This window comes from Crocodylus porosus, unplaced genomic scaffold (genome assembly GCF_001723895.1).
Source record: "Crocodylus porosus isolate Cpor-Errol unplaced genomic scaffold, CroPor_comp1, whole genome shotgun sequence".
Lineage (NCBI taxonomy): Eukaryota > Metazoa > Chordata > Crocodylia > Crocodylidae > Crocodylus > Crocodylus porosus.
Genome location: NW_017728949.1, coordinates 71,207,185 through 71,221,974, shown reverse-complemented (window position 1 = coordinate 71,221,974; position 14,790 = coordinate 71,207,185). Strand labels below are relative to the sequence as shown.

The 14,790-nt window shown below is 39.6% G+C and overlaps 1 protein-coding gene across 1 annotated transcript in view; it reads left to right on the top strand.

Annotated features, from left to right (window-relative positions):
• Positions 1-14,790, top strand: part of LRP1B (LDL receptor related protein 1B) — a 1,585,724-nt gene that overhangs the window by 1,316,882 nt on the left and 254,052 nt on the right. Inside the window, exon 59 of the mRNA XM_019553609.1 lies at positions 1,745-1,926. Coding sequence (XP_019409154.1) covers positions 1,745-1,926 — 182 coding nt within the window. The remainder of the gene's footprint in view (positions 1-1,744; positions 1,927-14,790) is intronic.

Sequence of the window (14,790 nt, the reverse complement as noted above, 5' to 3'; positions counted from 1 at the left end):
AAAATGGTTGGGAAGAATAGTGTGTTAGGAAAAAAATGTTTGATTCCCTTGTCCACATGTTAAAAAGAAGAGGTTGAAATGAGGACAGCATCTAAGGGTGACTATCAAATAGTAGGTATCTTAATTAATCTAATCAGATACTTTAAAGAATACACCCATGAATATACCCATAACAATGTTTGGAGTAGAATGTCTTGCAAGAAACAGACAATGTTACGTTTTCAATTATTTACACTATTTCCAGAAACTGAAGCTTTCAAGTATATGTTTTACAATTTTAACAGAATTGTAAAAATATATTTGAAATCCACGTATGATAAATACAGTAGGATATATAACATTGTACTGCCTGTTTCCTTGATAGCATGTTGATTTTATATTCCAGTGTACAATCCCTAAAGACCTGAACATAATATGCTAAAGTGTACAGTATCATCATTGGATACAATAGTAGTATTTTAAAAGTCTTGGATATTTTTCAGGGACAGGATGATTCCCTATTGAATTCATTTGATTATAGTGTTATGTTACAGACTTAAAAAGAAGTAAAATTTTGAAGCTTAAAGAAAGTTAATTTGGATTTCTTACTTTTGAGCATACTCTGATGCTGGTTTTACAGGAAAATATTCTGGTGAAGGGTTCAGGGCACAGGAGGACAGCAGCAGTTTGTCTATAGTACTGAACACCCATATTAAAAAATGCTGCATTAAATATTGTGTATGATATGCACTAAAGTTAGTTTCATTCGTAGGGCTCACTCAGTGCTTGGCTGTAGCTGAGTTCTGCTGAGCACAGCTCACAGAGGCAAGGTCAGACGTGTTAAGTCCCTTGGTGACCCCATAATCTTAAAGTCAAGTCATGGCCAATTCAGCCTCTAATGCATTTAGAGGAGATTTGTGGCTGCTCTGTGTTCCACTGGATACAAGGGTCCCAAGGCGCTCTTCCCCCAAGCAGACGCTGGTGGATCACAGCAGGGTGGTAGCCATGCTCTGTTCCAACACTGCCTATACAAGGATTTTCAGGAGGCAATGTAGAGCCAGTGATGCCAGCTTTGTGCCGGCAGAGGAATCCTCATCTGGCCGAGCAGGCCAGCCTCTTCACCTATTGGCTCAATTCCTTTTAGAAGAAGGACCTAGCCAATACTATTTCCAGCTAATCCCCATCATACAGTGCTATCTAACAGAACTCTTTTAAAAGCCTTCTCATTGCACTCCTGATTTCAGCCAATTGAATTATTTAGGCACAGAGATTGCAAGGTTTTTTTTTCCTCAGTTATGTAAGAGTGGTGGTCCAGAAATTATGCAATAGGTAAGGATGTCTTAGCGTGATGACGTATTTTATTTTATTATATAGTTGGGATAAAGTTAGACAAGTTTTTGAATGCAAGACATTCTTCCTCAGGTCTGATCTCCAGGAACCAGGTACAGCATAATAAAAAACAGACAGTTGGAGGGTGTGTGAGTGATTTTTAGGTTTAGCAGAGACACAGCAAAAGAAGGGATGATTATCAGGAGGTCAGGGCTTATCAAAAGGGAGGAGGATCATTCTCACCTTTCTCAACAAAGCATGTTCTTTGGTTTACCTGATGAAGAATGCTTATATACGCATTCTTTAACATCTTGGCATTAAAGTGAAGTATGTGTTTTCCTGCAAAAGAAACAGCATTGCCACATGCAAACATCAATTTACTATAATTTATTCTAAGTATTTAAGTTGATAACTTATTACATTTGAATCATTCTAGGTAGTACATAATACAGCTGTTCCCAATGCACTAGCTGTTGACTGGATTGGAAAGAATCTCTATTGGTCTGACACAGAAAAGAGGATTATTGAAGTATCAAAACTCAACGGCTTATACCCCACGGTTCTTGTGAGCAAAAGGGTGAAGTTTCCTAGAGATCTGTCATTAGATCCTCAAGATGGGTATGGAGCAATATTATAATTATGTGTGATTTAATTATGATTTTCTATATTAAAGTCCTCAAATACTGTTTTTTCCTCAGGACAGAGAAATTATTAATTCATCTTTTTAATTAATACATTTGCAAAAGTATTGCCTATCTATAAGCTGCAAGGGATAAAAATGTTTATCATCTCATCCTATGCCATAAATAGATATAGTAATGGAGTTGAATATAGGTTATGAAAAATAGTTATTTGTTACTTACAATTAGTGCCTCCTAATTGTTTTATTGACTTTATAAGGGATATCATATACTTTACTTTTTTGGCCTCAAAGTGCAGCTTGATAGATGGTCTGGTTACCTCCAGAATATGAAACATTTAGACTTGCCAGGTTTTTATTGATAATTTCTGCTACAGAGAATTGCAGCATAGATGTTCAGCTTTCCTGTGTTTGCTGCTATCCAGATTAATTGTAGGCACTTAAGTGACATACATCTTTAAAAAGCTTTTTTCCAGCTTTCTGTTTATAGAACTGTAAGAATGAAAAATTCACTTATTATCCTAAGTAAAATAGCTTTTGCATTTCTTTCATGTATGTTATATAATAGAATTATTTTATACAGATTAATAGTTAAAGTCAGTCAGTACTCGGTGACATTCAGTAACGCCACTTCTCTACAGACCCTGTTGGTTTCTGTAATAAATATCAGCTTCCTCTGAAAATGTACAAAATCTTAATCCTTATGGCTTCAAACATATTATTCCAAATGTAAATAGAGCCCAGGCAGCCTTTCTTGAATGTACATAAAAGACAGAATTAAGCTGGAATTGTCACAACTTTAAAGAAGATGTGCTACATGAAGCCTTAAGGTATAAATTTAAATATCAACACGATTGTTTCACTGGTAGTCATGCATTGCAGAAACATCCATCTACTTTAGGATTCTTGGTCTACTTTGAGGGCCAGTATATATTTTTTTTCATTGTGCTCTTGCTCCGAAGGTTAGTCATAATGGAAGTCACAAGGATCATGAACAATTAGTAACTCACTGGTAGAGAATAGTTTTTTAAAGGTTCTTAAAATGTGTAGGCTGAGTTCCTTACAACTTAGGGTCCATTTGAGAATTTATATGAACTCAGGCACTTCTATATTGGAAAATTTAAAAATCAATTAAGTAAATAATGTGGCCCATGACAAGCATGACTTTATCAATATTTCCTTGTAAGCTTCTCATAGCTGAGACTTCATTGTCATTCCTGTCCGTAAAACACTAACCCTCTATTGGAAATAACCAAATAAAAAATGTGCACTTCAGTCAGCTTATAGCAGAAAAAAAATTAAAACCTAAGTGAAAGAGACATTATCATATAACAACTTCACAGCACTTCCTGTTTATGAGGCAATAAATGTAATATCACAGCATTTGCCCTCTGGGTTTATTTAGCTCAGTATTCAGTTATTGCTTCATAAACAAAAAGCACAGTCAAGTCACCAATAAACACTCACGGGTATTTACGTTGTCCATTGAAACGTCTGTAGTAGTTTACCTGAAAATTTCTAACAGCTGGTTTATACTTTACCTTACAATTTCTTCTCTTGACTGGATGTTTACAGTGCACATCATCATTAATAAGAATGTTATTCAAATTATGAGATGGAAAAAGTGGCATTAAATAATTTACCCCTTTCTTTTTCCAAGCAGCATTGCCTAATAGTCCTTAACTCATGGAGGACAGAAAGATTGCTTTCCTTTCCACAGTGAACTAAACATGTATTATTTTCTCTTTTGTGAAGAGATTTCTGCTTTAGAAGGATGAATAAACCTTTTACAGCACCTTAGTGGAAGAAAATTAATAGTTCTTTTCTATCTCTAGTTCCCAGGGCCCTCATAATCTTTTCAAATACCACTGAAAAAAGGAAGAAACTGGTCTAGGGTGTCCCAAAAGGGAATATCACCATACTTCTGATTGCAAGCAGTTTCCATGGTTCAAGTGTGAAGATTCCTGACTTCATATTAATAGGTGGGGATGGGGATAGGTGTTGGTGGGGATATGGGCTAGAGACAGAAATTATAGATAAATCAGCATAAGTGATTGAAAACTTCTTCAAATCTGTAACAACAGAAGTTCAGTGCACGTAAACTGCTTTCAAAATGGCCCAAACCAGTTTAAGATTAACCTGGATGGATGTAGTATCAGACTTAACTGATTTAGGCTAAATTGATCTATTGAACTTCTGTCCCAGATCCCCTCCAAATTCAAGTTACTCACATTCTCCCAGCATGTTAGGTTGCTTTGTACCGCTGCCACAAACCCCCCCTCACAGGTTGGCAGCCTTTACCCAAGCTGCCTGCTCCAGCTCTAGCATTTCCCAGCTTCTGGCCCAGGCCACTGCAGGCATGTGGTTGCATTTGTGGAAACAAAAGTGAATGTCTGTTCACTTGCTTATTGGTTCAATCTGCACAGCTTAGACTAACCTGCGAAGATTGAATCAATTCAGCCTCGGGCTTTTGGACTCTCCGTACTTAGCCATAGAGACCAGGGAAAAGGCTCTTGCCATAGTATTGTTTCTCTTGAGACCAACATAAATATTGTAGTATAAGATCATCCTGTTTGCGTATCGTATGCTCTCTTTTTAAAGAACAAAAACATAACACTTACCTGGCAGAATAACTTACAAAAAGATAAGAAGTTTAAACCAAGGTTCCTGGCCTAGTTTTTTTGCCACTTAGGGGAGAACTAGGCTTTATCATTTCTTGTGTGAAAGCAACAGAAAGTAATGTACAAATAATACATATCTTTAAACTAGGGGATAGCCAAAGCCAGAATTAAATCATTACTTTTTCCAATTTCTTATCATCAAGCAGTTGCCGTGCAATTTGAAATGATATTACAGTAGATCAGATCATCCCTTCAGATAAGCTATCCAGAACTAAGGTCCTAGCTATGCTGCAAGGTTATGAAAACTATCATAGCATTTTTAATAAGAAAAGGGTTTTGTATTGGAGTGTGTGATAAAATCCCCCACTTCCTCATGCTTTTTGACAGGGTGCTTTCTGTCATGTACTGCCCTTCTCTCTTGTAGGATGTTTGGAGCTGCATTTTATCTGCTTTGGACATGTAGGTTTTGTGAAGTGCTTTGGCATTTTTTTTATTTGCAAGTCTTTATACAAACATACCAGCACTGTGATATTTTTAACGATTAATGTTTAAAAAAATGATGGTTTAGCATATCTGTGTGGTCTCTTGTCCTGGAGAGATCACACAAGGAAGAAGAAGGAAACCGTCTTTATTAACTAACACCTCCTTGATACTAGACAATAAAAGCAGAACAGCAACACAAGATGATAAGGTTTGGGCAGAACCCTCTGAGATAGTGTAGAACATAAATAAAGACATTCAGGGTACATACAGATGTTAAAGTAGGTTGAGGGAGATTAGATCTCATTAAAAATGGCCACCCAATCTAGCTTAGTTCACCCAAGTGTGGACCTTACAGTTAGATCTCTAGTTAGGTGAATCTAAGTGCAAACTGTACAGAAGTTCTAGGAAGGTTTGATCTGTCTAAAAATGCCCAACCTGATTAACCGTAAGCTAACCTGATAATGTCTATACAGTTCCCAGCACAGCCCCAGATCCAGAAAAGCCCAGCTGCTGGCCCCAGCTCCAGGACCTCACTTTTTTTTGCCTGTTTCTTTGGCACTGGCCTGTTTTTAGTTCCCTGGGCCCTCATGCCACCCACAGATGGACAGCTGACTGGCACAGAGACCAACTACCCCCCTTCTACAAAGCCCACCAAACCTCCCCATCCTGAAAGCCACTCCCAGTGCTGGTTTTATCAGCATTCACTGATGGCAGAAACTGAGAAAGTAAGTCCCAGTAAGGAGAGGTGTGTTGGTTTGCTGGTGGTGGTGGGGAATCAGGGGGCTAGAATTAGCCCCTGTTCCTGTGGGGTGGAGGAGAGAGCTACTGTTCCCCGAAGGCCCCACCCCAAGGACCCTGCAATCCCCCCAATCCTGCCAAATCCTCCAGGAACCCACATGTCCCCCCAATCCTTTCCATGGATCCCATTTCCCCCCAATCCCCTACACAGCCCCCACTGGCTCCCTGATTCCCCTGAAGGAATTCCCTGCAGGAACAAAGGCTGCATTTTCTTCTTAAAATAAGACATCAAGATTTCCATTTGTTTTAAAAATGGGGAAGAAATGTTATTAATGTGTAAATCAAGATTTTCTTTACAATTTGAATATATTTTTAATTGGACATTGAAAACATTGAGGAGGTGAATGAGGCAAGAAGTACTTCTTTCACATGCAGGACCAGGTCTTTTTAATAGATCCTGGAATGACCAGGAGTCATGTCCCTTTTGGCAAAGCTTGACCCTTAAGTGCTCCTCTGTCAGGTGGTAATCTAAGGGACATTTTACCAATGACTGTCACCATAGTTATCAGCTTCAGGGGATTAAGAAGCTTGTGCAGTGAAGGCTCTCGTCAGTTAATGGCTAAATGATGTTTCATGGTAATTGCCTGAAAGATTGATGGAAAGGAGAAAATCATCAATTCCTTGGTGACGATAAACTTTTGTTCATTGTGCAGTTCTAACAGGCAAAGTGACTAAAACTTTGCATTATGGGGTTCCATATCTTTCTTTTTCCTTACCATATATGCTTAATTTAGAATTAAAATTGGAGGATTTTTTAAACAAATTAATCTTAGCAGCAGCCAAGAACCTATGTCATTTTTTTTTCTCTTCACTCTTTTCTATTATTTTTGAAGATTCTAGAAAAAACTTTGTCCTCACTACTGTTCAGAGAAAATTCATTTCATTCTGCTGGCCACACTGAAAAATATAAATATCATAAACCTTTCTTTAAAACCAAAATCAAAAGTTCTGTTCCTTTCTAAAAAAAATAATATAGGGACTTTTAGTAACAAATTTCATTTTGAAATGAAAAATTAAAATATTTTCAGATTAAACAACTCAAAAATTATATATATCTATCTATATATATAGTTGTTTAATCTGAAAACATATATATATAATATAAATTTTTGAGTTGTTTAATCTGAAAATATTTTAATTTTTCATTTCAAAGTGAAATTGTGTGTGTATGTATATGTGTGTGAATTGTTCCTCCAAATCAAAAATGCACTTTCCTATGTTAAGAGTATTGTCTAGCTTTAACTATTAGTGAAACCATGTATAAACTTCAAATTCTGCCCTCTGTTACTCATGCTCATTTTTAAAGTCTACATTCATACTAATGCAAATAAGAAAAAAATAACTCTATTGGTATTAGTAGAGTTGTTTTGCATTTAATGAAGAAACATGAAGTTGGTCTGATGTCTTTACATGATGTTTTTCCTTACTTATAATAATGTAATCTCACTAACCATTGTTGGAAATGCAGCTGAGTGTGCAATAAGGCCTCAATTATTTGATGGTTTGCTGTAGAAATAAGCCATCTTGGATATACATTTCAAAAGTACCTAAGATGCAAAAGATGCCAATGAACTCTAAGTATCTAGTGTTGGAATAATGTAGCCATGACGTCCTGGAGGCCCCTGACACACATTACTCATAAAACATGATAAACTGTTTAATCTGAACCAGTGATCAGAGTTCTCAGCTGTGGGAATGCACTATTCACCACAGAAGTGAAAATTGCCACATCAGATCCCCACATGCCTTCTCTTTAATGTTTGTCCATGGCCTTAAACTCCTGAATGTTTATGTCACTTTTGAAAATTAAATCTAGGCACCCCAGGAACTTAGGCACTTATGAGAATAATATAACAAATAAAAATAATAATTAATTCACATTTAATTTGAAAACTCTAAAGGCTAATAATCCAAGAATGCTATTTTTACAGTCACTTTTCATAATACTTCCATACTTGTAAATACCTATTTGTTGGGGTCTGTGGTTGATTTATAATGATGTTTTATTAAAGTTGAATGAAAGAGAGAGAAAGCACAAAGTAGGAGTAAAAGTAGACTATACATTGTGCTTTGTGATCACACAGAGAGTTGATAGTCCAAAAAGTGTTATTAAGATAGCTTATCTTGTTGAAGATGACAGAAAATATATCATAGATTCAAAGATTCATAGACGTAGGGTCAGAAGGGACCTTGTAGATCATCAAGTCTGACCCCCTGCCCTGGGCAGGAGAACAAAATGGGCTCAAATGACCCGAGGCAGGTAGATGTCAAGCCTACTCTCAAAGACCCCCAGGGTAGGAGCCATCACCACTTCCCTTGGAAGTTGGTTCCAGTTCCTAGCCACCCTGGCTGTGAAGTAGTCGCTTTGGATATTTAGTCTAAACCTACTAGCTAACAATTTGTGGCTGTTATTCCTAGTTACCCTGGGGTGCACTAGGGGGTACAAAGTCTCTCCCAAACCCTGCTGGTCCCCCCTAGTGAGTTTATAGATGGCCACCAGGTCCCCCCTCAGCCTGCTCTTGTGAAGGCTGACCAGGTTGATGTCCCGTAGCGTCTTTTCATAGGGTCTGCCTTGCTGTCCGTGGACCATGCGGGTGGCCCTCTGGACCCTCTCAATGTTGTCCATATCCCTCCTGAAGTGTGGTGCCCAGAACTGAACACAGTACTCCAACTGCAGTCTGACCAGTGCTGCATAGAGGGGAAGGATCACCTCTTTGGCCCCGGTTGAGATGCAGCTGTGAATGCACAAGGTACAGTTAGCCCTACTGATCGTGACCTCGCATTGTTGTCTCATGTTCATCTTGGAGTCAGCAATGACTCCAAGATCTCTTTCTGCCACCGGGCTCTCTAGAGAGAGTTTCCCAGCTTATAAGTGTGCTGTTGGTTCCTACTGCCCAAATGCAGCACTCTGCACTTGTCAGTATTGAAACCCATCCTGTTTTCATTAGCCCACCTCTGTAATCTGTCCAGGTCTTGCTGTAATCTGTCCTTCCCTACTAGTGTGCCCACCTCACCCCAAATCTTGGTATCATCAGCAAATTTAAACAGGCTGCTTTTCACTTCGTCATCCAAGTCACTAATAAAGAATTTGAACAGTGTGGGCCCAAGAACCGAGCCCTGGGAGACTCCACTACCCACTTCCCTCCAAGTCGAAAAAGACCCATATACCACTACCCTCTGAGTACAACCCTTCAGCCAATTTGCAATCCATCTGACTGTGTAGACATAAATGCCACAGTCACCTAGTTTTTTAATGAGAATGGGGTGGGAGACAGTGTCAAAGGCCTTGCTGAAGTTCAGAAAGGCTACATCCACGGTGACACCTGCATCCAATGCTTTTGTGACCTGATTGTAGAAGGCAATCAGGTTGGTCTGACAGGACCTGCCCCTAATGAAAACATGCTGGTTGCCCTTGAGCATCATCCCTGCTGCTGGCCCATCACAGACGTGCTCCTTGATAATCTTCTCAAAGAGTTTCCCCAGGATTAAAGTAAGACTAATGCACCTATAGTTGCCTGGGTCCTCCCTCTTCCCTTTTTTGAAGATGGGGACCACGTTGGTTTTCTTCCAATCATCTGGCACCTGGCCAGAGCACCATGAGTGCTCATAAAGCTGTGACAGGGGCCCCGCAATAACCCTTGTCAATTCCCTCAACACCCTGGGGTGGAGAGCATCTGGACCTGCTGATTTGAACACATCCAGCCCCTCCAGAAGCTCTCTAACCTGGTCCTCCACAACTTTAGGCCTAGCGGCATTTCTCCTGAGTCTATCTGGAAACTTGGTCAGGGAAACCATTATCTTTGATCCTTGACACTAGCCCTAGTTCCATATCTCCCTTAGCTTTTCCAACAGCCCCCCTGCAGACCCAAGCGGTGGACATATATTCCTCTTTGGTGACCTCCTTTTTGGCAATCAGGCATTCATGAATGCCCCTGGTGAGCCAGGGGGACTTTTGGGCACTCTTGCCCCTCTTGCTTCTTGTTGGGATTGTCACCCCTTGGGCTCTGAGTATCTTCACCTTCACCCTTGAGGACCCCAGCACCTCTCCCACTAATATCCTCAACTTATTGAAGTTGGCCCTCTTAAAGTCTAGGGCCCTGCTGCAGCCCCTTGACACCCTGCGCTGGATGGTGACTTTCAACAAGCGATGATCACTATTCCCCAGCTGGTCGAGGACCTGGAGCCCTCTTACCAGGTTGTCACCTCATCTTGCATATCTTTGCACAGTGAATATGCCTGTGTATCTGTATATACACACCGCCTCTGGTATATGAAGAAGTTTTTTATATAACATCACACCTATTTAAATTCTTACTGAAGAATCTCCCTCTCCTTGCCTTGTTTTTTTTCAGACAAATACAAACTCTCTTTCATTAAAAAACATCTCTGAGCAGGACTGAATTTTTTCTCCATTCTAGTAATCTTTGCTATATTCTTTATAAATTCTCTTTTGTTATTTAACTGATAATGAATTATGTTAGACCCCAACTCCATGTGGTGCCAGCGACTAGGGAGACGATGCTGCAATTGCTCATGGGTCCTGTTACTCATTAGTCAGAGCAAGCAGGGAGCAAACACCAGCACACATTGCTCTCAACAGCTTTATTTAGAATGGAGACAACTTCGGACAAAGGTCCCTCACAGACATACAGTCCAAAGAACTAGGGGACATGCCCAGAACAATAGTTTTTTTCCCATATTTATACACTTTGGTTTATACTCATTAACATTCATTCCACCTCTGTTCCTCCTTTTGTTCCATCCATTTCTCCTCCCATCTCAAGCTCTGCCTCTGTTTACTGTTTGCTTCATTAGTGTGGAATTGCCTATGCATTTCATTTATTTACATGTCTTTTTGCTATGAGCACATGTTTAAGACTTTGACTTCTCTTCTTCGGTCAGTGGGCAGACTTTGACCAAAACCTGGAAGCTTCTGGAGGCTTCTTCACCAGTCACCGTTCACCTTTTCATATACGTTCATCTTGGATTCTGTTACCAATTATGTGTTGTTTTCCACATTCCAATCTGTTTTTCTGTCTCATGTTGTACCATCTTCCACATTCCTAAAATGTCACCTCATACAAACTTTGTAAGCATACAAACTTACACAGACTTACTTGCTGCTTTTCCAGAAAAATGGTTAACACAGTTAAGATGGTTACTTAGCATAAGCAAATGGCTGGCTTAGCTATCATTCTGCCTTGTGGTTAGCAGCTCTGTTAGGCCACACGTTAAAGCCTTGTATTCAGATGCAAGTCCAGTGCTCCCCAATATCCAATTATCGTCACACTAACAAATTATATTATGTGTTTCATTATTTTGCTAATAAAAAACAGTCCAAAATGTTCCATTACAATCATGTGCATCACTACCCTCAACTACTCCCAAAGCCTTGAGACTAGGTACCTGCTTCCATTTCATCTCCTTATGGAAGAGTTTGATCATATTACACCAAGTGACTCTCATATTTTGTTAATGTAATTTTTTGGTGATATATTTTTGGCCAGGATTTAAAATGAACAAAATACAATGTATAGGTTCTTGCCACCTGCCAAATACAAGGAAAGGGTACAGGTTCAAGTAAGAAATAATATAATATATCCTTGCATTTATGTCTGCATTTCGGGTGAACAGTTCTATTAATGCAATTTTTTCTCTCCCACTATGGCTCAATGGGCAATGGATAAGAAATGATTATCTGTACATCAACAAAATTATGTAAAATCTGTATTATGAGACAAGCTCTGTATTATGGTTGAATATTGTCAAATAGGAGGAAAACACAGGAACAGAATACCCAACATATTTGCTGTTTTCTTATTTCTCACCATTTTAGGGATGTTTTACATTTCTCTGGCAAGCAAGGTTCTTTGAGTAGACCAATTGAGTAGTTGGAAAAAAAGCTTTTAGCAAGCTTTCAGGTGCAGTCAGATATCTTCAGCTATAGGCATTAAATTTCTCTGTCAGTTATCTCAGTTTTTCTTTTTGGAAAATCTGTCAGCCTTGCTACAGATGGGAGGTTGTCCATGATGAAAAGATGTCTTGTGCAACAGCACATTGGGACTATCAAAATGATGTTTTGTGAAGTATCAGGAAGTATCATTGTGCAACGATATTTTTAAACTATCTAAAATTGTTTGAGAGGTAACATTTCTGTTGTTATTGACAATAATTAGAGTCATAAAGAAGTAGGTCATCTAGTCCAACTACCTGAGGGTAGGATCGACATTATCCAAACCATCCTCTACAATTCATAATCTGAACTCTATGCAAGACTATCCTCAACCCTGTCACAATATAGACCTAACAGACTAACTTGCTTCATATAACTTGCTTTCCAAGCCCTTTATCATCTTTGTTGCCCACTATTAGATTCTCTCTAACATCTCCACATTGTTTTAAAAATGTGGAGCATGCAACTGCGCACACAGTACTCCAGATGAAGCCTAGCTAGTGCTGAGTAGAGAGGCACTATCACCTCCAATGTCTTGCACTTAATACTTTTGTTGATGCAGCCCAAAACTGCTTTTATCTTTTGTATATCTGTATCACACTGCAGACTCATATTGAGTCTGTGATCTACAAAGACTCCCAAATTCTTTTCCATAGACTTGCCATCCAGTGAGGTGTCTCCCATTTTGTTTTTGTGATTTTTATTATTCCTCTCAAAATGTAACACCCTGCATTTTTCCACATTGAATTTCATCCTATTAGCTTTAGCTCAACTTTCCAATCTGTTGAGATCCTTCAGAACTGCTCTTGCATCCTCCAAGATGTTCACAATCCTTCCCAGTTTCCTATTGTCTGCAGACTTGCTCAAGAACTTCCTATGCCAGCTTCCAAATCACTAACAAGCACATTAAACAGCACTGGGCCGAAGACAGAATCCCGGGGCTCTCCATTAGAAACCTGCATTTCTGACATGGACCCATTAATAATTAGCTGTTAGTTGTGGCTATTGAGCCAGTTATGTGTCCATTTTGTGGTAGTTTGATTCAACCCACATTTTTCCAGTTTGTTTATAAGAAGGTCATGTGGGACCTTGCCAGAATTCTTGCTGAAGTCCAGATGCACGATATCCACAGGATTCCCTTCATCCACTCAAGTAGTTACTTTGTCAAAGAAGGAGATCAGGTTTGTTTGACAATATTTGTTTTTCAAATGCTTGCACATGGCCTTCCTTAGCCTATGCTCCAGTAATTTCCCAGGAATTGAGGAACTGATCTGTAGTTCCCTAAGTCCTCCTCCTTTACTTTTTTAATAAGGAGAACTATGTTGGCCCTTTTCCAGTCCTCTGGTACCTGGCCCATCTCCCACGCCTTTATGCAGATCATTGCCAAGCGCTCTGAGATCTTTTCTGCCAGTTCCTTCAGGTCCCTGGAATTAAGCTTATCCTTCCCTGCTGACTTGAATTCATTCAGATGCAACAAAAGTTCTCTGACTGTATCTTTTTGATCTCCTCTTTCAGCTTGTCCTCTTCCTTATCCAGATCATCCCTATTAAGTGTCAAGTGGCTTAATTTTGTTGTGAAGTTGCTGTTGAGTAGCTCTGCCGCCTTTATATTTTTGGTTATGAGTTTCCCCCTTGCTTGTTAACAAAGGACTCATGACTTCCTTAATCCTTCTATTCAGGCCAATTCATAAACCTCTTTTTCTTGTCCTTGACCTCCTTTGCTAGGTGTAGCTCATTCTTTATCTCTGCCTACCTAATTTTGTCCCTGCAGGTTTTTGCTATTTCCTGGTACATATCCTTGGTGACCTGGCCATTCTTTCACTGCCTGTTTAGAAGCTCCTTGTGCAGCCTTATAGGTCTCTTGTCAGTCTTCTTCTGCTTCCATCGTATCAGAACAGGTTTTTTGGCCTTCCAATACTTTGCCCCTCTAAATGCTCCCAGCACTTCTGGGCACCTTTATCCTTCAGTCACCCATTACACCATGCATATTAGCTCCTTGAGTGAAATGAAATCTGCCTTTTTGAAATCTAGCGTCCTGAGTTTGCTGACCTCATGCTTTCCCAGTCTCAGGACCTGAAATTCTATTGTATTGTGATCACTTTATTCAAAGTTGCCTATCGACTCCATCAGATTTTCTCTCTTGGTCAGGACAAGATGCAAGATAGATGATCCCATAATTGTATCCTCCACTTTCTAGAAGAGAAAGTTGTGCTCCATACTGGCAGTTAGGAATGGTCATAACATTTTAAGTGTGGCTGCATTATTCTTCCAGCAGATGTCCGGAAAACTGAAGTCTTCTATCATTACCATCCCATAGCTTTTGGATAGATTTGTCACCCACCTGATCAGTGGCTTATCCACCTCTCCTTCCTAATTAAGTGGCCTATAATAAATTCCCACCATTATATTGATGCTACATCTTTCACCTTTAATCTTCACTCAGAAACATCCTGCTTTGCCATCTTTTTTCCTCCTGAACAAGGGAACAAGTGTATGTGTTTTTGACGTATAAGGCAACACCACCACTATTTTTCCAAGCCCTGCCCTTTTGAAATAAAGTGCAACCCTTGATGTTCACGTTCTGTTTTTAAGAGCTGGGATACCAGGTCTCAGTAATGCCAGTCAGATCATAGTTCTTTTAATAGATTTCATAGACATAAGGGCTGGAAGGGACCTCAGAAAATCGAGTCCAGCCCCCTGTCCAAAGGGCAGGAAGTAAGCTGGGGTCATAGGATCCCAGCAAGACAAGCATCCAATTTACTCTTAAAGGTGTTCAGTATAGGTGCTTGAACCACCTCTGATGGCAAGCTGTTCCAGACCTTGAGGACTCAGACAGGAAAGAAATTCTTCCTTATGTCCAGACTGAAATGGTCTTGCAGGAGTTTGTGACCGTTTGACCTCGTCATCCCTTGGGGCGCTCCGGTGAACAAACGTTCCCCCAGATCCTGGTGGTCACCCCTGATAAACTTATAGGTGGCCATCAGATCA